Raw genomic sequence first — 27,711 nt, 5'->3', positions numbered from 1 at the left:
TATAGTGGATGACATCAAGCAGGCAAAGTTTTTTTCAATAATTCTGGACTGCACTCCAGATATAAGCCACATAGAACAGTTGTCAGTGGTCATTAGAGTGGTGTCACTGATGGAGAAGCCCCATATCAGGGAACATTTTATGGGATTTTTGAAGGCAGAGGAGTCCACAGGGCAACACTTGGCATCCATGATCCTGACAAGACTTGAGGAGTTGGGAATTCCTTTTGACGACTGCAGAGGACAATCATATGACAACGGGGCAAACATGAAGGGCAAAAATAAGGGAGTTCAAGCCAGGCTCTTAGAAAAGAATCCCAGAGCTCTGTTTGTGCCATGTGGGGCGCATACATTAAATTTAGTTGTGTGTGATGCTGCTAAGGGATCTGTGGATGCTATGAGCTATTTTGGTGTACTGCAAAAGCTTTACACATTATTTTCAGCCTCCTCCCAAAGATGGTCCATTCTGAAGAACCATGTGAGCATCACCTTAAAGATGTGGGCAGAAATAAGGTGGGAGAGCAAGGTCAAGAGCGTTGAGCCCATGAGGTACCACGGAGCTGCCGTGAGAGATGCTTTAATTGAGGTGAGAGACAACACCAAAGACCCTGCTATAAAGGCTGAGGCCCAGTCTTTGTCTGAGGAGGTGGGGTCGTACCGCTTCAGCATCTGCACGGTTGTTTGGTATAACATGCTATCTGCAATACAGCATGTCAGCAAACTCATGCAGTCTCCAAATATGCATGTCGACCTAGCTGTGAATCTTTTGAAGAAGACTGAGCAAGGTCTCCAGAGCTACAGGGCAAGTGGCTTTGTGACTGCACAGATGGCGGCCAAAGACATTTGTGAAGAAATTAATGTGGAAGCTGTTTTGAAACAAAAAAGGCTGAGGTCCACAAAGCGCCACTTCTCATATGAAGCACATGATGAGCCTTTCAGTGATGCCCTTAGGAAGTTGGAGATTGGATTCTTCAATGTTGTTCTTGATGCAGCCCTGTCAGCCATCGCGGAGAGATTTACCACATTGGAAAATGTGGAAAACAAATTTGGGGTTTTGACAAATTTCCCTAGTCTTGCAGATGAGGCAGAGCAGTGCAATGCACTAGGTACCACACTGCACTTCTAAGGGCATTCTGATTTGGACAGTAGAGAGCTTTTGCAGGAAATCAAGAACTTCCCTCACCTATCATCAAAAACCATGAGCCTCCTTGAGCTTATCACTTTCATGCACGATAAGGATCTATCTGAGATCTACCCCAACTTTTGGACTGCTCTCAGGATTGCACTTACCCTGCCAGTGACTGTGGCTCAAGCAGAGAGGAGCTTTTCCAAACTGAAGTTAATCAAGACATACCTGAGGTCAACCATGTCTCAGGAACGGCTCACTGGCCTTGCTGTCATAAGCATTAATCATTCAGTAGGGGAGCATATCTCATATGATGCCATTATTGATGACTTTGCATCTAGAAAGGCCAGAAATGTCAGATTTTAGTTTCAGTTTGTGTTTTCTGTTCTGCAGTGAAATAATTATTTTTTCTTTAGTGTGATTTATTCTATATTTTATTTGTATATTATTCTTAATAATTTAAAATATTTTTTCTTAAATAATATTGGTTTGTACAGAGTATATTTAAGTTATGAGCAGTTTATTTATTTATTTTTTTTGCAAAAATTGGTCTGTTACGGAATGACATAGTATTACTACAATAAAACGTGTGGTGTGTACAAAATGTGAAGTTTTGTCATGTTATTTTTTTTGGGGGGGGGGGGGGGGGGGGGCGCCAGGAGGGAGTCTCGCCCGGGGAGCAATTTAATGTAGAACCGCCACTGCACATGTCTCTAAACATGACTTCTAAAAATAAATCACAATTGTCATGTAGTTAATTGTCACGCTTGACCAGGAAGCAAGGAACGAAGGAGCGAGGAGTAATACAAAACACGATCTTTAATAGTTCACACACGTAGGAGACACAGGAACACAAGGAATGACGTTTAAGAACCGACAAACACTAACTGAAAGGACTGGGGCTTATAAACACAGGGTAATTGGGGAAGACAACGAGACACACCTGGAGAAAATGAATACAACCAGACTGGGGAGAAACTGGGTCACAGTGAACACAGGAGGAGCAAAAACACAACAAACAGTCCAGGATCCTGACGTAAATTCATTGAAAGGTGCATATTTTTGACCATTTTAGATGGTCTGCACTAGCAGACAGACACATGTTTTAGGTATTCATCTGACCAAAAGCTTTGATCCTGGGGAAACACGCACAACGGCAGCTGTGTGTTGTCATGACTGTCTTCATAATTGATCCACTTTTATTAAAACAATGCGGCATGAAGTTACTGTATTCAACAGCACGGTCCCTTGAAATATTGTAGTATATCATTTTTTTTCCCATTCTAAATATCTAAACGTATTTAGCTTAAATATTAGTTGTTAAGTGTTTACGTGTAGGTACATGGGGTAGGTTTATGTGTAAGGTCGGTGTAGGGTGATGGAAAATACAGTTTGTACAGTATAAAAACCATTACGTGTGTGTTCATTGTCTAAAGCAGGGCTTATTTAAATGTTTATTTGTTTGTCTTGTCATATCATGTTATGTACTTTGATTTCTTTTAAACGATATTGTTCAGCACAATGGTCAACCATTGTTGTTTTATTGTGCTTTATAAACAAAATGAACTGAACTGGACTAAAGCATGATTCTGTTCACATCTATATGAGCAATTAACACAAGCAAATAGAGGATATCCGCTGTAAGTTAGACACCATCAGTGTTAGAAGGAAATGTTTAGGTTGGGCTGGACTGAGAAGTTATTGGTTTGAATAATTTATAATTTAAGATTGTTCTCATAAGTTTATCTATTCAACCTTCCTTGTCCTATTACAGATCATACTATTAGATAGATAGATAGATAGATAGATAGATAGATAGATAGATAGATAGATAGATAGATAGATAGATAGATAGATAGATAGATAGATAGATAGATAGATAGATTGATTGATTGATTGATTAGATAATTCTCACTTGGTTGTTTAATAACAATATGATAAATATGGAAACATTACTTATCATTATCAATGTTGAAAATTCAGCTTTGCCATCACAGGAATAAATTATATTTTAAAATGTTTTCATATAAATAATAATGCAAATATATTTTAAGTATGCTAGAAAGAAATAGCAAACAAACCTAACAAACAGAGCAGCTAAGTAATTTGGGAACCATCTGGTGCTAACTGACTAAATACCACACACTAAATTTAAAGTGTGTTTTAAAAAGTGAAGTGTACGGACAGGCTACGTGTTGAAATCTTATACATTTTGAGAGGAGGTTTTAAATTTTGCATGATCATGGGAACTTCTAAAAAAATGAAAGAAGTATAAAAGTTGAACTGATCAATTTATTGAATTGAGTCAGAAATAAATGCTGTTCTTTTGAACTTTCTATTTATCAAAGAAACCTGAAAAAAATGATCACAGTTTCTACAAAAATACTAAGCAGCATAACTGATTTCAACATTGATAATAATAAGACATTTTTCATGTATGTTTCAGAAAATTAGCATATTGGAATGATTTCTGAAGACTTACATTTTAAAATATATTAAAATAGAAAACTGTTAAATTATAATAATATTTCATAATATTACTGTTTTTTTACTGTATGATAAAATAAACGCAGCATTGGTAGGTAAAAGATACTTTATAATCATTAATCATTCCATTACACACAAAACATGTATGTCACAGACTTCTGTGCAAATGTCTTGGCTAAAATTTTAACTGAAAAGAACTTAATATTATGAGGGGTTTTTAAAGAGAAGAAAAGAGTGAGATCATATGGTCCATCAAAAATAAAATAAATTATATTAGTTTACAGGAACAAATAACCATGAATGTTAAAGGTAAACCGAGTTAACCTGTTTGCTGTATGCTATGGTGGAGGCTATGATTGAGACTTCATTCAAGCTCTGACTTCCTCCTCTTTGGATTAATTATAGACAAAGATTAAACACATGGCAGAAAAATCTGAAATTACGTTTGCACTTGATGCTAACAGAATTGTCATCTGCAGGTCCTGAACACAAGGCTGTGTGACAGACTGACAACCTCAAGACACTAACCATGGAAACAAAAGGTTTAATATGCCACAATCATATGTCCCTATATAGAAGTAAAAAAAAACAAAAAAACAAACCACAATCTACATTTCAAAAATGAAGTGAAAGTGTAGGCAATTGGTGTGGTTTTGAAATATATGTATATGTTCCAAATGTTACATAATCAGTGAACAGGAACCTCAGTTTAAAAATGTCCTTAAAAATGAAAATTTGAATTATCTCCCTTGCCATAAATACAAAATAAAGCTTTGATCAAACTTTACTTGCTAGGACATTTTAATCAGACCAGAAATCTTATGACATAAACATGCACATCGCAGTATCAAATAGTACTATTTGACGCCAATGTAATGCAAAATATGCATTTTTTTTACACAAATTATGTACAATTTACCTTGATCTTCAAATTCAAAAAGTTTTCACCCCCTGGCTCTTAATTCATAGTGTTTCCTTCTGGAGCATCAGTTTGAACCTTTTTTAATTGTTGTGTTTGAGTCCCTCAATCGTCCTCAGCGTGAAAAGGTGGATCTCAAAATCATACAGTCACTGCTGGAAAGGGTTGAAATATGCAAAAGATGCTGGAAAACTGAAGATTCCTAAAGGAATTTTCTGAAGAACAGTGCTCAGTTTAATTGTTCAGAACAAACAAGGGACTCATGAACAACCACCACAAAACAAAAAAACAGTCGTAAACACACACAGCATTAAGAACCAAGGGTTCCCAAACTTTTGAATGGGGTTATTTTAATAATTTCAGCAATTTTTTTTGTCTTGTGGACTATGTAAACATCTTTCATGTAAAATATCTTACTCAGGACAGTACTAAATAAAAAGTAACATGCATTTTGTATGATCTCTCTTATTTTGTTAAAATTACATTTTCACAGATTCTTCAAGGGGTTCACAAACTTTCAAGCAGCACTATATATATATATAATTTTATTCACCAAGGACACAACAGTTGATCGGTAAAATGATTAGAATAAACACAGGAATAAAGTACATTTTAAAATATATCAAACAGTTGTTTAAGTGTAATAATATATTTTGTAACTAATTAATTATTTAAAATTTTAAATATATGCCTTAGATGCGAGGAAGTGGTCCTCTCACTACCTCTGTAAGGTTCTGCCCTACTCTCATATATTCTTTAATTTCCTATTACATCATGATCATGCAAAGACTTAAATATATTCAGAAACTCATAAAGCGATATCTAAATGTCCTGGTTAAGATTTCCTGTTTTTCACATTAGGAGGAGCCATGTGTATAAATATAAGAGGTACAGTAAGAACATCACAGGACAGCACAGCCAGCAGCAAAACAATCCACACCAGAGGAGACACAATCCCAGCCAGCAAGGTAAATGTTCTTATTCTCAAAAACAAAAAAGATAGCAATAAAAAAGCTATAATATAATATAATCATTTTTTTCATTTCATGTTTTCAGATGATTCCAGTGTTGGTGTTACTCATGGCAGCTCTTGTAGCTGCAGATGACCCAATGACTGATCTCTCAGAGTCTGTTTCTGTGCGTCGCTGCAATGCTTCTTCTATATGTCCTGATAAAACAACGTGCTGTCTGAGTCCTTGTGGTGTGTGGTACTGCTGCCCATTCTCAATGGTCAGTGAGTCAAAGTAAAATGTGTAACTGTTATACTCTATTGAGTTAAGTTTCATGTTTAACCTTTGCTCATTCTTCCCACTCTTTCAGGGTCAGTGCTGCAGAGATGGACTTCATTGCTGTCGTCATGGTTATCACTGCGATGCTACATCGACCCATTGTTTGAGGGGGTGGTTGAAACTGCCATCTTCTCCAAAGCCGGCCACCAAAGCTATCCAGAAACCTCAGGTGAGTCAACACTGTGTACTGTATATGACGCCAAAGCAATGCAAACTATATGCAACCTGTATTGCAAACTATATGCAACCTGTATGTAAACTATGCAACCAGTAACTCAAAAACTAGTAATGCAACTAATCATGTTGCGACCTTTCGTGAAAGCAGTGGTTTTCAGCTCTGCACATTTTTTGTCTATCTTATCTGACACATTCAGTGCAGTTTACGGAGCTCTCATCTAATGAGCTGATAATCCAAATCAGGTGAGGTAAATAAGGGTGACACATAAAAGGTGCGCTCGACTTCATGCTGCACTTCGCAGACCGATCTGCATCTGACTTGAAGCAGTGCATGCCGGTTAGAAAATTTGTCCGACTTGAACCTGCGCCCAGTCGCCGACGCTACCTCACTGTCACGTGTGGCATCAAAGTACTGCTAGAGCGTTTGGAGAGCAGCCGGTTCCCTCATGGTGCGTTCACACCAGACACGAAAGAAGCGTTAAGCGCGAGTGATTTACATGTTAAGTCGATGCAAAGATAGATATCCTGCGGCGCGATTCGCGCAAATGAGGCGGCGCGAATAGCGCGATTCATGCGAATGACGCGGCGCGAATTGAGCGTTTCGCGTGATTCGCGCAATTTGAAAAATCTGAACTTTGGCAGATATTTGCGCTGCTTAACCAATCAGGAGCTTGCTCTAGTAGTGACGTTATTACGAGCGGAGGCAGAAATCTGAAACAACAATAGAGGACAAAATCATCGTCCTGTATGCGGATACCCGGAACTGTACAAGACCAAAGATTACCTGTTAGATTTACCCAAAATGAATTATATCTTATGTTTATCCACTACAGAAACATCAGAGTCAGCTGCAAATGTCAGAAGGACTAGCCGAGGTTATGCTCCTCTCTTCGGGATACATGAGCACTGAGCGCCCGGTGATCGCCTGGAGCTCACGTCTCCGAAATCGGCGAAGCACATTTTCAAATAGGCGCTGTTTTTGTAAATAAGCCGCAGATTTGAGTTTTAAAAAACTACATTCTCGGCTGAAATACACGCGTCCAGTGCTTCCATAGCACATAAAGTGTAACTACCCTCTCAACAAAATCCATGTCAGCCATTTCGCAACGCCGCCTGGCAGAAGCCCCTCCCATGACGCGAATTCGCGTCTGTTGTGAAGCGAATGAAGCGAGTAAACTCAAAATGTTCAAGCGTCCAACTACGCGCGAATAGCGCGATTTATTCGCGCAAATCGCGTCTGGTGTGAACGCACTGTCAGCCGGCGCAGTTTCCATAGTATGGAAAGCCAAAGTGGTCATAAACGCCTGCTCGGACGTCTGATTGCACACTGACACGTCAAAAGCGTACAATTTGCCATGAAAACGCGCGTTCTCAGCGCGCGCTTTGGGATTATGGAGAACGCGCGTCGGAATCGCGCGGTTTTGTGTATCAAAATGTGTGATTTCCTATAAAACGCGCGTTCTTGACGCGCGCTTTGGAGTCACCAACAACACGCGTTTTGACGCCCATTTCCTGTTATGATAAACGCACGTTTTTGGTGACTCCAAAGCGCGCGTCAAGAACGCGCGTTTTATAGGAAATCACACGTCGAGGACGCGCGTTCTCCATAATCCCAAAGCGCGCGTTTTCCAAGACCACTTTGGCTTTCCATACTCCCGAGCGACTGCAGGAGCACTGATGACGACACACCTGCTTCAGGATTGGCCACATTCACCACATGACAACAAAGACGTGTGTTTCTAACATCTTCAAATCCAATGCAACTCACAAATCTGTTTTTAGAACAGTAAAAGCTTTTTTTTACTGTAGTCGCAATGTTATATTAAGTCATGTTTATCATAAAACACTGATGAACGCATACCCCCACTTTATTTGTATTTATATAGTTTACGTTGAACTTTATTCTTGAGCAGATGGCGCTGTATTAAGCAGTATATAAAAAGTGTTTCTGTTGCTCGTGAAAACGTTTCTGAAACGTCTGTGTATTTGACAAATATATTGCATTTTATTCACTTCATCTGTGATAGAGTATGCAAACACCGCGTGAGTGTCACTAACGGGAGCAGAAAGTGTCCGGCTTGACATCCGTTTTCAGCTCTGCCCCTGACTGCAAGCAGCTACTCTGGATGATCGCACCTAATATGTGCAAAAGTTCTCAATAAACAGTCACTTCAATTTCAGCATTCATTTATAGAATGAATCAATAGGGCAATGACTTCTGGGTGGTTTAAAGCAGATATTATATCATATTATATTATATTATATTATATATTATATTATATCATTCAAACATTTATTTGAGCTGTATTTTTTTTTTTTTTTTTAAATGGTTATTTTCTAAGCAGGTGAACTTCTGGTTACATGTTTACTAACGTAATCCCTGCAATGAAATATCTTTTTTTTTTTTTTTTTTTTTGCAGTCTGTGCCCTTTGGCCAGGTTCTCAATTGGCAAAGCCAGACTGGGAAGGTTCATTGTGATGGAAATGTCTACTGCCAAACTGAGCAGTTCTGCTGCAAGACATCAGCTGGCCAGTGGGGATGCTGCAGCGGTAAAACTAACTTTATGTTCCTGTAGTAATCATGCCTAATAATGACACTCAAATAAATGCTGATGAACATAGGTTTTAATATAACCCATAAATATAATAAAAACTCATGCAATGTGAAGTTTTGTGTTTGCTCATGTTATATTTCTTTCTTTTACAGAGATGGTGTTGTAAGGAAACATCCCACATGTCCTGGCATGTACTGGATGTACTGTTGAGGAAAAGCAATAATAAAAACTAAAATAATGCAAAATAAAATACCAAAAAAAATACATTAAAATACAGTCAAATGTCATTGTCATTTAATAAATAAATTGTTTTTGAGAGTGTTTTTATTTGTTTGTCATTTTTATGATCGATTATGTGATATTTTGTTCTTGAATGAATCTTATGAATGATTCTTTTAAGGGAACAAATTAAACAAAAATATATCGACAACACTAGAGCAGAATGAGCTCATGTGATCAAACATTTGATGTTTGTGGTACATTTTTGGTGATTTAATGACTCGTTAACACACAACACTCTCACTGGTCGCCATCAGCTGACATATCTACAAAAAGGAACACTGAATCAGCTTTCAACAGATCTGAAGATGATTCAATATATAAGTCACTGGGATGAATCAAAATCCCCACAATTTCCTTGAAGGGCAATAGCAATAGACATCACGGGAGACCCACCCCCCTCCATAGTTAGATATGGTGAAATGGTCCCCCATTATAACATTATTGATTCTGCTCTGCTGCGCTCCAGTATGTGGTGCTTTGTTTTATCAGCATGAAAAAAGTTAAAATGTAAAATTTCTAGGGTACATGGTGCATAAACCACATCCATCCATCCAATATAACAACTTACAGTATATTTATCTGACAAAGTGCTCCACATGGCTCCGGGGGGTCAATTAAGGCCTCCTGAAGCAAATTGATGCTTTTTTGTAAGAAAATTATCCATATTTAAAACCTTAAGCCCGGTACACACCAAGTCAACACCGACGAACTAGTGGAGACGAAAGCAGACTGCAAGGTCGGCCGACATCTGCCGACTTCGGCAGTGTCTGGGTCTAAAGTTGCCCTGACACACCAAGAAGACACTCGACACCCGACGGCCAAGTAGCACGTTGTTCTGCGCCTGCGTAAAGAAGAAATTCCTTTCCGTACCAGCAGGTGGCAGTAGTCTGTGTTTGTTACTCAAAGCCGGAAACCGGAAGAGCTAAAGGGATACAAAACCATACATTAAACCATAATCTCTTTACCCCAGATGATAAGCCATGCTGTTTCCCCATCCTTTATTTCCCCTGATGATTCAGCTATGTATTTACAAAAAGTGAATGCATGTACTAATTTTAAGTGCAGATGATTTGCTTGTTATTGGCGGAGCAACCGAGGCAAAGCAGCACACACAACAGTGAGCAGTGAACGCACACATCGTGAGCACACACCCGGAGCAGTGGGCAGCCATTTTTGCTGCAGCACCCGGGGAGCAATTGAGGCTTTGGTGCCTTGCTCAAGGGCACCTCAGTCGTGGGTATTGAAGGTGGAAGAGTGTGCTGTTCATTCACTCCCCTATCCTGTATAAAATTAATCAGATATAATGATACAATATAAATGTAAAATTACAACTTACATCTGTTCAAAAGGAAGTGAATGCACAAGTGAACTTGACCATTGCAAATAGAATGCCAGAATGCGTAACTCTGTTCTAGACTCTTCACATTACAAAACTTTAAAACACAAACCAAAGCACAAATAATTTACAACATACATTCTATTTCTATACAGTGTTCTTATTATAATATTTACATGATAGATTGGTACTGTGCATCTTGTGCTTAACTGCATTTTCGTTATAAAGTGATTCCAGACATCACACCACACTTTTGGTCTGGACCTTTCCGGCAAAGTTCGCTTTGGAAAGTTTTTTTGAACTTCTGAAACAAGCTCCATTTGACTTCAAAATGATGTCACACCAGTTCATTCAGATGCAACTTTAAAATGTATTAATGTATAAGGTGGTCGCACACCAGACGAGAAGCGCAATCAGCAGGGGCCAATAGTCACCAGTTTTGGCCTAACTTCTTTCAAAATAATTAAAAATGCTACAACAGAAAAAAATAAAACAAACAAAAGAGTTCAATAATTTGGGAAATAACTTGAACTGACAAGCCGATCCGAAACTAATTGTGAAAATTGATGTGTAAGGACGGGCAGTTGTTGAAATCTTGTAGATTTTGAGAGTAAGCCTTAAATTTAGCATAATCATCAGTGGGAACCTCAGAGCTTAGAATGGCAAAATCTCTTTCTGTTCCTAGTTATTGGAAAAAAGGGTAAATGTATAGGCTATGTATAAATGTTGATCGGAAAAAGATTATTGAAGGAATGGACAGAGATAATGGGGCTTCATAATTTGATCAATTTATGAGTCATAACATGACTCATAAAATTTTATATTTAATTCCCAAACATAAGCATTCTTGAGTCATGTATTCAGAGATAATATTATCAATCACTGAATATTTGAATATATATATAATATATAAAGTTTGTCCTTTGTCAGGAGACATTTAATTATATACACGACTGTTCAAAGGTTTGGGGTCAATACGATTTTTTTTAAAAGAAGTTAATACTTTTATTCTTTGACATTTTAAAAATGTACATATGTCTATTACAAATAAACTCTGTTCTTTCTATTCAGAAAAGTTTTTTCTGAAAAACTCTTTTCAACTGATAATAATTAGAAATGTTTCTTAAGCACTAAATTAGTATATTAGAATGATTTCTGAAGGATCATGTGATACTGAAGACTGGAGTAATGATGCTGAAAATTTAGCATTGCAACTTTAGAAATAAATTACATTTTAAAATATATTAAAATATAAATAATTCATTTTACATTGCAATAATTTATTACAGTAATAGTTTTTACGGTATTTTTTTTATCAAATAAATGCAGCCTTGCGATAAAGATAACTGAAAAAATGCTAAAAAAAAATCTTACTGACCACAAACGTTTGAATGTAATTATTATTTGAGAAACATTATTTGTGACACAAAACAAGACAAACATGTAGGCAAGTCACAGATTTCTGTCCAAATGTCTTATCTAAAATTATAGCTATACCTAGGAGGTGCCATTAATGAGAATAAAAGAGTGAGAATTTAGTGTACTTAAGAAAAAAATAAATATATATATACAATTTTAGAAAAGGAAAGGACATAAGGTGTGGCCAACTATGGTGACCCATACTCGGAATTTGTGCTCTGCATTTTAACCATTTTAATCCAAGTCTTGAAGGATTAAGGTTACAGAGTTAACCTGATTGCTCTACGCAATGGTGAGGCTTGATTCAATCTCTAATTAAAAACAGCAGAAAAATCTGAAATAACGTTTACACTGGATGCTTACAGAATTGCACTCTGAATTTGGGTCCTGTATAACTTTAGGATATACAATAGACTGACAACCTCAAGACAATAACCATGAACATAAAAGGTTTAATACACCACAATCATATGTCATATAGAAATTAAAAATGCACAATCTGCATTAAAAAAAGTGAAGTGAAAGTGTAAGCATCGGTGTGGTTTTGAAATATATGTTTATGTTCGAAACACATAATCAGTAAATGGGAACCTCAATTTCAAACTATCAATTAAAATATCAATTATAATAAAAACAGCTCCCATTTTCTCTTCAAAGTGATGCCTTCAGTAAAGGAAACAGAAAATGGGGTGATGAACAAACTGGATTTCATGGAGAATCTGAATGAATCGGCAGAATTAACATACTGTTCTCGTTTGAAAAACTTGGGTTGTCTTTGGATTAAGTGTCACCTCTCAGTACTGACAACATAAATGTTAACTATGGGATTCACCACTAAGTGTATCACACAATCTTGAAGAAAAGCCAAAGAATTGGCTGTGCCAGAGATGAAAAGTTTCCTACAGTAACACTTTCATTAATTCACACTTACATGTAATAAACAGAGTAAAGGTTATGCGTATTTGGCGTGCTGTCAGAGGGGAGAGCTCCAAGCAAGGAATTTTGGACCGAACCCAGTGTACACTACTATGGTGACAGGAGATGACCAGTCTGATATGATGATGAACTGAATACAAATGCAGTGGCCACCTTGTAACTGATAGTGATCATCCAGTGAGCACAGTCAAGAGAATTTTGCAAGAAGAATCCATGGCATTTGCATGTAATGACAAAGGCATGGGTTGTATCCCAAGTTTGCAAAAGGTCATCAACTTAACATACAACATGCCTATTCACAGAACATACTCCTCAGTCCCCAAGCCACTACATAAATCCCCTTCAGGGAACCAATGCATCAGTTGCATTTCAAAGAAGAGATGTTGGCTCCTTGCAAGATGAATGTTTTATCCCTTATCTTGACGATATCTTATGCTTCGCAAAGACCTTTAAGGGACATGTGGAAGGACTGCAGAAAGTACTACAAGCCTCATAATGACATCGCAATAAGCTGAGAGTGAGATGTTCGGGAAGGGAGTGTGTAACGTGACGACAGTGCAGATGGAGTCAGGATAGACCCCAAACATCTAGATGCAGTACAAGTCTGGTAAACAAAGATACCTACCACAGTCTGTGAAGTCTGGAGGATGCTCCGATTCCTGAGTTACTATCAATCCAACATCCAGGATTTGTCTCACCTTACTCCGCTGATCCATGACCTAACCCTAACATGTCAAACAAGCCACTGTAGGGGTCAAAACCAAACAAAAATAAAGGGAGAGGGAGGTAAGAATGTTCAGCCACTTTTATGGACACCCAAAGAGTGGACAGAAGAACATCAAAGAATTCTATGCAGACTGGTTGAATGGTTTACCACTTGCGGTTAGAATTCAAAGTTTTCTATGCACACACTAATGGCTAATAATGCCCATAACGCATTGCGTGTTGGACGTGGATTCAATTAGAAGTAGGCCTACAAACATGAATTAAAATGTAAATTAAAAAAACAAAAACATGGAGGATGTGCGAAAGTGAGAGGTTTAGATAAAGGCGTTTGGGTAACATTATGTGTTAAAACTTGATTAAACTTGATTGTTGTGAAATAAGACAATACATTTGTATAAAATTTTATTTTTGGTTACATAAAACAATCTGTGAAACAGATCTACTATAAGAGAAAACAAGAAGTGCAAAACAATGAATACATGTGAAAAAGAACTAATTATTTAACTGTGAAAACACTGAAAGAGAACTGGTTAATATTGCAGAGAAATGTTAATAAAGAGACGCTGACAAGTCAAGCCTGAGGAAAGCCACTGATGTTTCTGTGTGCTTTATTTCCCCTGATAATTCACTTTAATCTGCCTTCATGTTCCATGCATTCCCAGGACGCGTAACATTTATATTGATTACCTGTTTTTTTGTGCAGGGTTTAATGGCTATCAGTTGCCCATATTTCCCTGCACCGCATCTTGGATGGCCTGAGGGTGAGTAACAGCAAATTTTTGGGTGAACCATCCCTTTAACAGATGCAACTTTAAAATGTATTAATGTATAAGGTGGTCGCACACCAGACGAGAAGCGCAATCAGCAGGGGCCAATAGTCACCAGTTTTGGCCTAACTTCTTTCAAAATAATTTAAAATGCTACAACAGAAGAAAAGAAAACAAACCTAACAAACAAAAGAGTTCAATAATATGGGAAATAACTTGAACTAACAAGCCGATCCGAAACTAATTGTGAAAATTGATGTGTAAGGACGGGCAGTTGTTGAAATCTTGTAGATTTTGAGAGTAAGCCTTAAATTTAGCATAATCATCAGTGGGAACCTCAGAGCTTAGAATGGCAAAATCTCTTTCTGTTCCTAGTTATTGGAAAAAAGGGTAAATGTATAGGCTATGTATAAATGTTGATCGGAAAAAAAATTATTGAAGGAATGGACAGAGATAATGGGGCTTCATAATTTGATCAATTTATGAGTCATAACATGACTCATAAAATTTTATATTTAATTCCCAAACATAAGCATTCTTGAGTCATGTATTCAGAGATAATATTATCAATCACTGAATATTTGAATATATGTAATATATAAAGTTTGTCCTTTGTCAGGAGACATTTAATTTTATACACCACTGTTCAAAGGTTTGGGGTCAATACGATTTTTTTTTAAAAGAAGTTAATACTTTTATTCTTTGACATTTTAAAAATTGACATGTCTATTACAAATAAACACTGTTCTTTGTAACTTTCTATTCAGAAAAGTTTTTTCTGAAAAGCTCTTTTCAACTGATAATAATTAGAAATGTTTCTTAAGCACTAAATTAGTATATTAGAATGATTTCTGAAGGATCATGTGATACTGAAGACTGGAGTAATGATGCTGAAAATTTAGCATTGCAACTTTAGAAATAAATTACATTTTAAAATATATTAAAATATAAATAATTCATTTTACATTGCAATAATTTATTACAGTAATAGTTTTTACGGTATTTTTTTAAATCAAATAAATGCAGCCTTGCGATAAAGATAACTGAAAAAATGCTAAAAAAAATCTTACTGACCACAAACGTTTGAATGTAATTATTATTTGAGAAACATTATTTGTGACACAAAACAAGACAAACATGTAGGCAAGTCACAGATTTCTGTCCAAATGTCTTATCTAAAATTATAGCTATACCTAGGAGGTGCCATTAATGAGAATAAAAGAGTGAGAATTTAGTGTACTTAAGAAAAAAATAAATATATATATACATATATATATATATATATATATACAATTTTAGAAAAGGAAAGGACATAAGGTGTGGCCAGCTATGGTGACCCATACTTGGAATTTGTGCTCTGCATTTTAACCCATCCAAGTGAACACACACAGCAGTGAGAAGTGAACAAACACACACACACACCGTGAACACACACCCGGAGCAGTGGGCAGCCATTTATGCTGCAACGCCCAGAGAGCAGTTGGGGGTCCGGTGCCTTGCTCAAGGGTCTCACCTCAGTCATGGTATTGAGGGTGGACAGAGCACTGGACATTCACTCCCCCCACCTACAATCCCTGCCGGACCTGAGACTTGAACCCACGACCTTTGGGTTACAAGTCCGCCTCTCTATCCATTAGGCCACAACTGCACCCTTTTATTATTTTTATTTGTCTCTTTCATGATAACATAAAGGCCTATTATAATATTTCTACAAAAAAATATTTAATGTTGTGGTAATAACACATTCCCATGAGCACACACCTGCAGTTCTAGAATTATTCAATTTATCTACTTTTTCTAACATGCTGTTTTCAGTAATATTATTTGTTATGTGTAGAATTTTTGCAACAGTATTACTACATTATAATTATTACAAATATATATATACACGCACACACACACAAACAATCACCCGACCTCAACCCAACTGAGCTACTATGGGAGGAACTGGACCGTGATGTCCATAAGAAGTGTCCAACCAGTGCGAATCATCTTTGGGCAATCCTTCAGGAGGCTTGGAGTAATATACAGTATCAAGTCAATGTTTGAATAAACTGACAGCTCGGATGCCCAGATTATGCAGAGCTGTAATAGCTGCTAATGGTGGATATTTTGATGAATCGTAAATTTACGTTTTTTCTATGTATAAACTGTTTATGTAATAAAATATGTTTTCGTAATAAAATATGTTTTCGTAATAAAATATGTTTTCGTACTTTGTGTTGTAATTATCAGTGCAAAATTATCACAAATTAAAAAGGATTCATGCCAATATTGTCAAAAACCCCACTTTTCTAGGGCAATTCCAAACTTTTGGAGGGCAGTGTGTATGTGTGTGTATATATATATATATATATATATATATATTAAAAAGTCTTGAAAGATTAAGGTTACAGAGTTAACCTGATTGCTCTACGCAATGGTGAGGCTTGATTCAATCTCTAATTAAAAACAGCAGAAAAATCTGAAATAATGCTTACACTGGATGCTTACAGAATTGCACTCTGAATTTGGGTCCTGTATAACTTTAGGATATACAATAGACTGACAACCTCAAGACAATAACCATGAACATAAAAGGTTTAATACACCACAATCATATGTCATATAGAAGTTAAAAATGCACAATCTGCATTAAAAAAAGTGAAGTGAAAGTGTAAGCATCGGTGTGGTTTTGAAATATATGTTTATGTTCGAAACACATAATCAGTAAATGGGAACCTTAATTTCAAACTATCAATTAAAATATCAATTATAATAAAAACAGCTCCCATTTTCTCTTCAAAGTGATGCCTTCAGTAAAGGAAACAGAAAATGGGGTGATGAACAAACTGGATTTCATGGAGAATCTGAATGAATCGGCAGAATTAACATACTGTTCTCGTTTGAAAAACTTGGGTTGTCTTTGGATTAAGTGTCACCTCTCAGTACTGACAACATAAATGTTAACTATGGGATTCACCACTAAGTGTATCACACAATCTTGAAGAAAAGCCAAAGAATCTGCTATAGGGTAACTGCCGCACGCCCATTGCTTAACTTCGTAAAGGTGACTACATGTGGGCTGTGTCCAAACTCGTCACCCTGTATCCTTAAATAATGCTACAGTCTGATAGAAAGAATTTTTCATCTGTGTGGATTAAGTTACTCATTCAACCTACATGCTAGTGAATAAATGTTTGTAGGAATTCTTAATTCTGTATATTTATATAATAAAATATCGATACTTGGTGTTCACGTATCAATACATTGTTGCCAACCAAACTATTGCTCCCCCACCCCTATAGATGTAGTTAACAAGTGTAGTTGTGAATCACATTCTTTCACTCTTTGAAAAAGTCATAAAGAAGGTTAAGGCCAACACTGTGTGGAACTTCATTCCTGCATTCTTCAGAAGCAAACTAAAACAGAGGTTCAGATGTGGTGCCAGATTGATGGCTATATTTCAGGCAGCAAGTACAATTAGGTTCCAAATGTGTACAGAATGGAACATATTTGTATATCTCCCAAATATGTCAACAAGGAGATGTGGATTGGTGTGTGGCATGCTTACATGTTATTTTCACCTGAAAGGGGGGTTTTTATCATATTGTCACAGATCAGCCAGGCTCCTGCACCTCCTAATCACGATATACTCCATCACCTGAGTCTTTATTGTTCACACCTGTATGTCATCAGCTCCCTCATCAGCCAGCATACTTAAGCATACACCTCACACAAGCTCATTGTCCGATCTCGTTTCATTCAAAGTGGACTGATGTTACTACAGCTCTGTGTACGTGTGTTGATAATCTACTTACCTTCTGTTTCATCTCCAGTGTGTTCCTCCCAGCTCTATTCCATCGTCTGTGTTTCCCAGGATCTCCACGAGTGTGTCTCCATTGTCCAGGATTGTTAGGTGTGGATTGTGCTCCGTTCCCCGTATCCACGAGTTCCTGTGAAAGCAAGAGTATTTCCATTATCACCCTCACCTTACTACTGGGCCTGTTCATTCAACTTGTTGCTTACCTCAATCAGCTACCCGCTGACTCAACCGATTGCAATAAAACTCACCTGTTGTATTCTAACCATCTGTCTGAGTCTGCTTCCTCAACACATATATTTGTAATAATTATAATATAGTAATACTGTTGCAAAAATTCTACACATAACAAATAATATTACTGAAAACAGCATGTTAGAAAAAGTAGATACATTGAATAATTCTAGAACTGCAGGTGTGTGCTCATGGGAATGTGTTATTACCACAACATTAAACATTTTTTGTAGAAATATTATAATAAGCCTTTGTTATTCTGAAGAGACGAATAAAAATAATAAAAGGGGGCAGTTGTGGCCTAATGGATAGAAAGTCGGACTTGTAACCCAAAGGTTGTGGGTTCAAGTCTCAGGTCCGGCAGGGATTGTAGGTGGGGGGAGTGAATGTCCAGTGCTCTGTCCACCCTCAATACCATGACAGAGGTGAGACCCTTGAGCAAGGCACCGGACCCCCAACTGCTCTCTGGGCGTTGCAGCATAAATGGCTGCCCACTGCTCCGGGTGTGTGTGTGTGTGTGTTTGTTCACTTCTCACTGCTGTGTGTGTTCACTTGGATGGGTTAAAATGCAGAGCACAAATTCCGAGTATGGGTCACCATACTTGGCCACACCTTATGTCCTTTCCTTTTCTAAAATTGTAATATTAAATATTAAATGGACAGCAATATAATTAATCAAGTCTGGCAACTTAAATATTTTTGGTACATATAAAAGATAAAATAATTTTTACGTATTTCTTTGTAAACTAATTAGCCTATATAATTATGTACCTATATTACATGGTGTACAAATGTGTCCATTTTTGTAAGGTAATTTCTTCTCCCGCAAATAGGCCTAATCAAATATTGGCATTGGCTAATGGTGGATCTGATGACGAAGATGTCAGCAAACAGAATAGGGATTCTGAAGATGATGAAAACAATAGTTTTGGGAGTAACATATAAAGTTGTTCAGAAATCAGCCAGATGCTGAATTTACAAAATGAAGTGTGAAAATGACAGTGATGGCAGGAAGCAGCTGCTCAAAACAAAACTTTTACAAGTTCTAACAAATAGCCAAGGTAATATGCTTTACTTTATAATTTTGTAATTGTTATTAAAATATCAGGACAGTTTTCTATTGGTGCAGTTTGGAGATCCATCTGTGTTAAAAGTACATTCTGGGTAGCTTAAGACCCAAATATGAAATAATCATCGATGAAACATTCATATGTAAAGGTTAATTGATTCATTGATTATAAGTAGGCCGAATTACAAATACATTTTTAAATATTAATGTTTGGATGTGAGGAAGTAATTTTCTGACTAAGGATTGCCTCTCATTCCCATTCTTTCATGTTCTAATACATCACGTTCATACAAGACTTTCACATGTTCAGAAACTTGTGATGTGGTGTCTAAATCTCATGATTCAAAATTGACTGAACAGATTTCCTGTTTTTACAGTGGGAGGAGCCATGTGTATAAATATAAGAGGTACAGTATGAACATCACTGGACAGCACAGCCAGCAGCAAAACAATCCACACCAGCAAGGTAAATGATCTGATTCTCACTGTCTATGAATTTATTATTGACTTTGTCACATTATCGGTAATATCAAATGTTATAGCATATGTAAAAATTTCCTAAATATTTTTTCAATAATTAAAAAAGTCGTATTTATATTATATGTATATGTGTTTTCAGATGGTTCCAGTGTTGATGTTACTAATGGTAGCTCTTGTAGCTGCAGAGTCTGATAGTACTTCTGTTTCTGTGGTTCACTGTGATGCCTCTACTTATTGTCCTGATGGAACAACGTGTTGTCTGACTTTTTATGGGTCCTGGGGCTGCTGTCCATACCCAATGGTAAGTGAATCACAGTAAAAAGGTATATACTTAATGTATAACTATGCTAGTTATACATTAAGATTAAACTTTTGTTCATTCTCCCCTCTCCTGCAGGGCCAGTGCTGCAGAGATGGACTTCATTGCTGCCCTCATGGTTATTTGTGTGATTCGACATCATCCCATTGTCAGGGCGGGTGGCTGAGACTGCCATCTTCTCCCAGACTGGCCTTAAAAGCTATCCAAAAAACTCAGGTGTGTCAATACTCTGTCTATAGGTATTTTCGACTTGATGTGGCACTGTGCAGATTAATCAGCGGCTGATTTGAAGAAAGACCTGCCAGTTAGAAATTTGGTGTGACTTGAGATTACCTTGATATATGCCATTAAACTAGAGTGAGATCGATGAGAAGCACTATTCTCTCACAATGAGAAGCACAAATGCCTCCCACTACGAGTGGCAAATCTCACCGAAATCTGTTGTATTATATTATACTATATTCTTTAGTACAAACATTTATTTCTTTATCTCCTTTGCAGTCCGTGTCCTTTGACCAGGCTTTCAACCAGAAGAGCCAGACTGAGAAGGTTCATTGTGATGGAAATGTCTACTGCCCAACTGAGCAGTTCTGCTGCAAGACATCAGCTGGCCAGTGGGGATGCTGCAGCGGTAAAACTAACTTTATGTCCCTGTAGTAATCATGCCTAATCACGAAGTTTACGTAAATGTAGATGGATAATAGATTTAAGATAACATACAAATATAACAAAACTCATGCAATGTATTTCTGTCTTTTATAGGTTTGGTGTTATAAATAAACCTCCCCCATGACCTGAATGAACCTCTCATCAAAAACTGCCAAAGTACAAGAGGCTTTCAAATGTCAGTTACTGGAAATATATAATCCCACATTCAGTCTGAATTAATAATGTAATGGGAAGAATTATAGTTTAATTACAATAAATTGCATAGTCGTTCAATAACTACACGGTTTAAAAATGAGAAAGTCATTTTTGAGAAAGTCTTACTATTTTTAATCATCCATCCATCGTATTTTTATGAATGAATCAGTGTTCATAAATGAATCTTTTAAAATAAACAACTTGTTCTCTTTCACTTCACTATGACCAACTCTAATTTTAATTAAACGAATGTTTACTGAAGTCTCTCCAGATACATTTGTAATAGATACTACTGTGTTACTTACTATTGTTGTATTGTTTGAGGAGGCAAAGTCCTCAGGCTGATGATACACGGGTGACTTTTTAAGTCATTTTACTTGGGCACTTTGCCACTGAGAATGGGTAACACTGGGCGTTTTAGATCAGTCGTGGGCCCCGTGTCTCACCTGGTTACCCGTTGACAGCAACATTGCCCAAAAAGTTGCCCCATGAATCATTAACCTCAAAGTTTGAGGATAATGCTTAAACATTTCTGATGATTTAATAACTAATTCAATGGTGGTTTCAACTTATTGGCATAACAATCTGCAACAAAAAAGAACAAAAAGAAGAGGTATCATTGAACAAATCTGAATATGATTCAAAAGATTTGTCAAAACATGAATCAAAACAAGCAATTACAAACCCATGCACAGCAATAAACACTGTCGCCTAGATACTGAGGGAGACAGCTTCCCCAATAAGTTAATAGTCTTTATAATATTATTCTTGTAAGACGTTTGCTATCAGATCTCGGTTCATTACCATGTCCTGCATTATAAAAGCGTGAGAAGAAAATGCCTGGTTTAGTGCCCGTTTAATCATTTGACAATATGCTGTACACATGCTGTAGTTGATAAAACAGAGACGGAGTGTCTGATCCGGCTGTTCAACGGTCTGCTGGGAGAGCAGGCGGAGAGAAGAGCGGCTCATGGACTGGACCGGGTCAGGTTTAGAAACATACTGCACAACACATTCGGCCTGACCGACGATATGATGATGGACAGCGTCTCCGATTTGACCTAGGAGGACGATTATAAAGCTAGTAGTTACTGTACACAAATATATAGACATACTTAAATATATCTTAAGTTTGAAGTTATGAGGAAATTAATAAATGACAACGAATATTTGCAACATTTCTTAATTATCAAACAATACTAATATAAACTATTTTTATTATGATTTTAATTAACAGTATTTCGTGCCTTTGACAAGGACAGTGATACCTACATAAGCGTCAAAGAATGGGTGGAAGGTCTGTCTGTCTTTTTGCGAGGCACACTGGATGAGAAAATTAAATGTAAGTTTTTTATATTTCACTTTAAAGTGGTGACCATGAAATGTTATATACACAGTGTTTCATTTATATTTATATTAGTCTGTTTTGACGTATACAACCTGCATGGGGATGGATACATCTCACGGGAGGAGATGTTACAAATGCTGAAAGACAGCCTCATCAGACAACCCACTGAAGAGGATCCTGATGAGGGGATTAAGGACATTGTGGAGATTGCCTTGAAGAAAATGGTACTACTATATATATCATAAGGTTACATGTAACATTTGACCATTGTTTACCAAATACATCAATCTTTTTTTTTTTCAGGATTATGACCATGATGGGAAAGTTTCTTATTCTGATTTTGAGAAGACAGTCAAAGATGAAAACCTTTTACTACAAGCGTTTGGCAACTGCCTCCCAGATGCAAAGGTAGAAACCACAAGCAACTATTTGTGCATCTGCATGTAAAATTTATTATCATTTTAAAGAACAGGCTCTTAAATGGTTCTTTTATTTGTTTGGCAGAGCATACTGGTATTCGAGCAATATGCATTCCAGGAACCACATGGACATTGAAAAGAACCACTTAATTCTTCTATGGAAAAAGAAGAGAGAAAACACAGTTAAACAATATTTGTGGCTGAAACTGAAATAAATATCTAAAATACTGCTCAATGTGAGACCATGATTGTCTTATTAAATTCTTCTGCGTGGCTTTGCTGTAGGGGTCTTCACTTGGACAGGTTTGACCTCTGGAACAGATGCAACCTAAGAAAAAAAAAAAAAAAAATTGTAACATACAATATATCATCATGAAAAATTACATAATGTACGTAACATTTTTTTTTTGTATCATTGAGATTATAGTTTTTATTAATATTTTAAATCAGTTTTTATATTTCTATTTTAATTTGTTAAAATTCTAGTAATTTGTAATTTTCATTGTCAGTTCGTTTTACACATATATACATTATACACACACACACACACACACGCCACTTTATTAGGTACACCTTGCTAGTACCGGGTTCGACCCCCTTTTGCCTTCAGAACTGCCTTAATTCTTCGTGGCATAGATTCAACAAGGTGTTGGAAACATTCCTCAGAGATTTTGGTCCATATTGACATGATAGCATCACGCAGTTGTTGCAGATTTGTTGGCTGCACATCCATGATGCGAATCTCCCGTTCCACCACATCCCAAAGGTGCTCTATTGGATTGAGATCTGGTGACTGTGGAGGCCATTTGAGTAAAGTGAACTCATTGTCATGTTCAAGAAACCAGTCTGAGATGATTTGAGCTTTGTGACATGGTGCATTATCCTGCTGGAAGCAGCCATCAGAAGATGGGTACACTGTAGTCATAAAGGGATGGACATGGTCAGCAACAGTACTCGGGAAGGCTGTGGCTTTTAAACGATGCTCAATTGGTAATAAGGGGCCCAAAATATGCCTAGAAAATATCCCCCACACCATTACACCACCAGCCTGAACCGTTGAGACAAGGCAGGGTGGATCCATGCTTTCAGGTTCTTTATGCCAAATTCTGACCCTACCATCTGAATGTTGCAGCAGAAATCGAGACTCATCAGACCAGGCAACATTTTTCCAATCTTCTATTGTCCAATTTTGGTGAGCCTGTGCGAATTGTAGCCTCCGTTTCCTGTTCTTAGCTGACAGGAGCGGCACCCAGTGTAGTCTTCAGCTGCTGTAGCCCATCTGCTTCACGGTTCGACGTGTTGTGCGTTCAGAGATGGTATTCTGCATACCTTGGTTGTAACGAGTGGTTATTTGAGTTACTGTTGCCTTTCTATCATCTCTAACCAGTCTGTCCATTCTCCTCTGACCGCTGACATCAACAAGGTATTTTCGTCCACACAACTGCCGCTCACTGGATATTTTCTCTTTCGGACCATTCTCTGTAAACCCTAGAGATGGTTGTGTGTGAAAATCCCAGTAGATCAGCAGTTTTTGAAATACTCAGACCGTCTGGCACCAACAACCATTCCACGTTCAAAGTCACTTAAATCCCCTTTCTTCCCCATTCTGCTGCTCGATTTGAACTTCAGCAAGTCATCTTCACCACAACTTGATGCCTAAATGCATTGAGTTGCTGCCATGTGATTGGCTGATTAACAATTTGCGTTACCAAGCAATTGAACAGGTGTACCTAATAAAGTGGCCGGTGAGTGTATATATATATATATATATATATATATACATACACACATATATATATATATATATATGCCCTCCAAAAGTTTGGAAACGCCCTAGAAAAGTGTGGTTTTGGACAATATTGGCATGAATCCTTTTTAATTTGTGATAATTTTGCACTGATAAGGGACAACACAAACTACGAAAACATATTTATTATAGTTTATACATAGAAAAATTTTCGATTCATCAAAATATCCACCATTGGCATAATCTGGGCATCCGAGCTATCAGTTTGTTCAAACATTGACTTTGAATTGGCAATCAATCGTTGAAGCTACTGTATTAAGGTGTGCTGACCCCAAAATCTTTTAAAAACCTGGGCCAAGTTTAAACCAGTAACCAGGCATCACAGCAGGCAAAGGGGCATGTCTGACTTTGACATGTATATATTGGCATTATTATTGTTTTATTGCTGGTCTTCAATGATAATGTCAAGTTACTTTAATGTATTTGCAGCAAAAAATAAGGATTTATGCTGATATCGTCCAAAACACATATACATATATACATATATATATATATATATATATGTGTGTGTGTTTTTATTATTTTTATTTCAGTTATTTTAGTACAATAAATTAAACTAAATTAAAATGAGAAATGTTGCCTTGGAATCAGGCTGAAATAAGTTCTTATATATTATTTCAGTTAATATTTATTTTATTTCAAGTAACAAACTTTTATATTTTTAATTTTAGTTTCAGTTTTCATTAACTATAAAAATACAATGTACTTATGTAAATGATCATTTTACAGCAAAAACGAAAGACAAACTAACCTTGCTCATTGTTTGACGGATCAAATTAGCGGTTACATTTAATGAATGATCTTCCATGTCTACCTTGGGCAGCTCTGGTAATTTAGGACCAATCAGAGTCTCAGTTTCAGCTGCTTCATTCAAAAAGGACACTTGTCCCTCCAACTTTCTTTTTCTTCTTTCTAAATGTGTAGTCCTTGGCATAAATCTAACAGATGGTGACAGGTTCTTGTGCCTTTCACTCAGATCTCTCTCTTTTTTATAAGATGCAGAGGATGTACACTGGTTTGAAGTTTCTGTGACAGGAGGGATGACATTATGTAGAGAGCCCATCTTATCCTCTGTAGGTAATGTTGTACGAGTGGTCCACTGCAACTGAAGTGGCTGTGTAAAACCATGAAGCCTATAAGAAACATCCTCCACTGGGGGCAAAGGAACAACAGGAAATCCCATGTCGTCAGAATTCACATTCTCCATTCTGGGCTTTTCAGAGCCTTTCTGGATCTCAGGTGCTGCAGCTGTGTGTGTGTCCGTGCTTGATGACTCTGTGCTTTCTTCGAATTGCAGATCGTGTTGTTTTGCTAAAAAAAACAAAAAACATAAGTTATATAGATTTTCTACAGATGTTACCTACTGGGATACAGTTCACATCATTTACAATACCTGTATTTTGGCTTGCTCTGTTAACATATCTTCTCCTGTCCTGTAACTTTTGCCTCGTCTCTTCCTCAGTTTCATACTCGGGGGCATAGCAGACGTGCAACTGACCACCAAAGAAGCTCTTTTCATCAATGTGCCGTTTAGCTACCCTGAAAAATGTAACATACGCATGTCATTTCATGAGAAATGAGCCTTTGGAGTCCATCATGAACATATCCGTACAAAAAAAAAAATAGCTTCATAAAAATCTGACAATAACTTTTATGTTTTATTATAGACATTAAATAGTTGAATAAATCACAGTTTTAAAGAATTTTTAGTTTTAAGTTAATCATATTTAGATATCAGCATTAAATTCTCTTTATAATATTCAGCTTGCAGTGTCATGACCTTGAGAAAAGGTTAAAAGACTAAATTACACAAAAAACCCCCGCATTTCTCCTTTTCTAGCTCGTTGCCAAATAAGCCTGTCATTGTATATTATGAACATTGTTGGATACTTGACAAATTGTTTATGTATTGCTTTTAGAGGTCGTTTTGAATAAAACTGTCTGCTAAATGCGTAAATGTAAAAATACGTTTAAAGATACTTTTGGTTAGAAAGGACAAATTTACAATATTACAAAATTCTATTTCTACTTTCTATTCATGTAAAAACTCTGAAAATGTGAAAGTTTCCACAAAAATGTTAAGCAAAACAAGTGTTTACAACATAATAAAAAACTTAACTGCAAATCAGCATATTGAAATTATTTCTGAAGGATCATGTGACACTGAAGACTGTAGTAATGGCTGCTGATATTTTTATTTTAAAGTATGTCACAATTTTACAGTGACATTATACTTTTTTTTTTTTTTTTCAATTTTTTTTTTGGATGAAATAAATGCAGCCTTGCCTTGATGAGCATAAAACACAAACATAAAAAAAATCCAGTGTGTCACGGACACATGGTCAACATGTTTTAGTCTGTCTTTACCTTGCACTTGTCAGTTTCTGGAACTGAAATAAGTAGACTTCAGTGAACTGCTCTGCTGGGTATTCATCAAGCGCCCTGTACTCCTCGATCACTCCATAGAGAGCAAAGAGCTGCACCAGCTCGGTCATCAATCCAATAGCGGGCACTCCTTGAACTAACAGGAACCGAGACTCCAAGTTGATGGTATATACCTGAAATCAGTGATACAGTCAAAAATATGATTTACAATGGCTGTGGCTCAAAACCTAGCGAGGTGACTACAACATCTGTGTGCATTAGGTGCACACTGATACAAGCTAAACTACAGTGCTCACTGCTCACGTAAATTACAACAATTTATAAAAAACCCACCTTAACAGCTTTGAGGCGCCTTCCCTCTCTGTATTTTCGGCGTGTTTGGGCAACATTTTGTTGCTCGTGGTGTTTATACACTTTTTGTGTGTCCCACACAGAAGGATTAGCGACCGAACCGTCCATTTGTATGAAGTCAGCGACCATGGTAAACTATTCATCAGGTTTACAAAATAAAAGTATCCATTTTTAAACGATCATTTTATGTTATCGTACTGATTTTACATTAATTCAGGCTCATTTTTAACCCTCTGGTATTGGTCGGTCATTGTTCTCTTTCTCAAGTCACACAATTGTTTGCGGTCGAAATGAATGATAAATACAAGGAGCGATTCCCAAATTAACAATACCCAAGGGTTAAATTAATACATATTCCCCCAATTTTATAGAGAAGGCTTAAGCCTAGTCCCACAATAAAACGCTTCTGAGCTGTTTTAACTGAAAGAAACTTGTACTCACATATCTAAAACTATGTCAGTGTCATTGATTTGAGTAATATTTCTCTCTTTTTTGTCTGTTTGTTTTTAATGCACATGTATAAAAGCTACTTAAATGTCCTAATTGAACTATGACTTAATCCTGTCTTAATTTAAATCCTGTCTATGAAACCCTTAGCCTATACTGAGCAGTGTTCT

At 36.8% G+C, this 27,711-nt stretch overlaps 2 protein-coding genes and 1 pseudogene across 5 annotated transcripts; 2 read left to right on the top strand and 1 right to left on the bottom strand.

The window, feature by feature from the left end:
- Positions 1 to 3,906: 3,906 nt before the first annotated feature.
- LOC306885784 (progranulin-like) lies at positions 3,907 to 21,002 on the top strand (the record flags this gene model as incomplete). The annotated part of the gene is made up of 11 exons (XM_079442575.1): positions 3,907 to 3,919; positions 5,391 to 5,497; positions 5,586 to 5,759; positions 5,850 to 5,987; positions 8,416 to 8,545; positions 8,703 to 8,712; positions 19,554 to 19,587; positions 19,741 to 19,902; positions 19,999 to 20,136; positions 20,422 to 20,551; positions 20,683 to 21,002. 11 exons carry the CDS (start codon positions 3,907 to 3,909, stop codon positions 20,694 to 20,696), a joined length of 1,050 nt encoding a protein of 349 aa, XP_079298701.1. The 3' UTR covers positions 20,697 to 21,002.
- Positions 20,719 to 22,766, top strand: LOC306885783 (calaxin-like; annotated as a pseudogene). Its single transcript has 5 exons — positions 20,719 to 20,764; positions 21,677 to 21,832; positions 22,022 to 22,126; positions 22,205 to 22,356; positions 22,436 to 22,766. The product of its transcript is annotated as a calaxin-like (transcript).
- Positions 20,898 to 27,238, bottom strand: LOC306885133 (RNA-binding protein 48-like). 3 transcript variants are annotated; one of them, XM_079441483.1, is made up of 8 exons: positions 27,077 to 27,238; positions 26,726 to 26,916; positions 25,752 to 25,897; positions 25,110 to 25,669; positions 22,795 to 22,879; positions 22,225 to 22,706; positions 22,057 to 22,107; positions 21,627 to 21,845 (listed from the first exon to the last, which is right to left on the bottom strand). In XM_079441483.1, the coding sequence occupies exons 1-5, from the start codon at positions 27,221 to 27,223 to the stop codon at positions 22,808 to 22,810; spliced, it is 1,116 nt and encodes a 371-aa protein (XP_079297609.1). In that variant the 5' UTR covers positions 27,224 to 27,238; the 3' UTR covers positions 21,627 to 21,845; positions 22,057 to 22,107; positions 22,225 to 22,706; positions 22,795 to 22,807. The 3 variants fall into 3 exon arrangements, with proteins under 3 accessions (XP_079297607.1, XP_079297608.1, XP_079297609.1); XM_079441482.1 differs by having other exon boundaries at positions 21,624 to 21,845; positions 22,225 to 22,879; XM_079441481.1 differs by having other exon boundaries at positions 20,898 to 21,845; positions 22,057 to 22,879.
- Between the last annotated feature and the right edge of the window lie 473 nt (positions 27,239 to 27,711).

Source organism: Barbus barbus, assembly GCF_936440315.1.
Source record: "Barbus barbus genome assembly, chromosome: 19".
Classification (NCBI taxonomy): Eukaryota; Metazoa; Chordata; class Actinopteri; order Cypriniformes; family Cyprinidae; genus Barbus; species Barbus barbus.
Note: the sequence above shows the minus strand (reverse complement) of the source record. Positions and strands in the feature narration are given on the sequence as shown.

What these genes read in the sequence shown, in the direction of transcription:
- LOC306885133 (XM_079441481.1), bottom strand. Translation starts at nt 27,223, where the DNA reads ATGGTCGCTGACTTCATACAAATGGACGGTTCGGTCGCTAATCCTTCT. An exon ending in CAGAGCAAGCCAAAATACAG is followed by an intron (nt 25,670 to 25,751) that starts GTATTGTAAATG and finishes TGTTTTTTTTAG; the next exon opens with CAAAACAACACGATCTGCAA. An exon ending in TCCGTCAAACAATGAGCAAG is followed by an intron (nt 22,880 to 25,109) that starts GTTAGTTTGTCT and finishes TTTTTTTCTTAG; the next exon opens with GTTGCATCTGTTCCAGAGGT.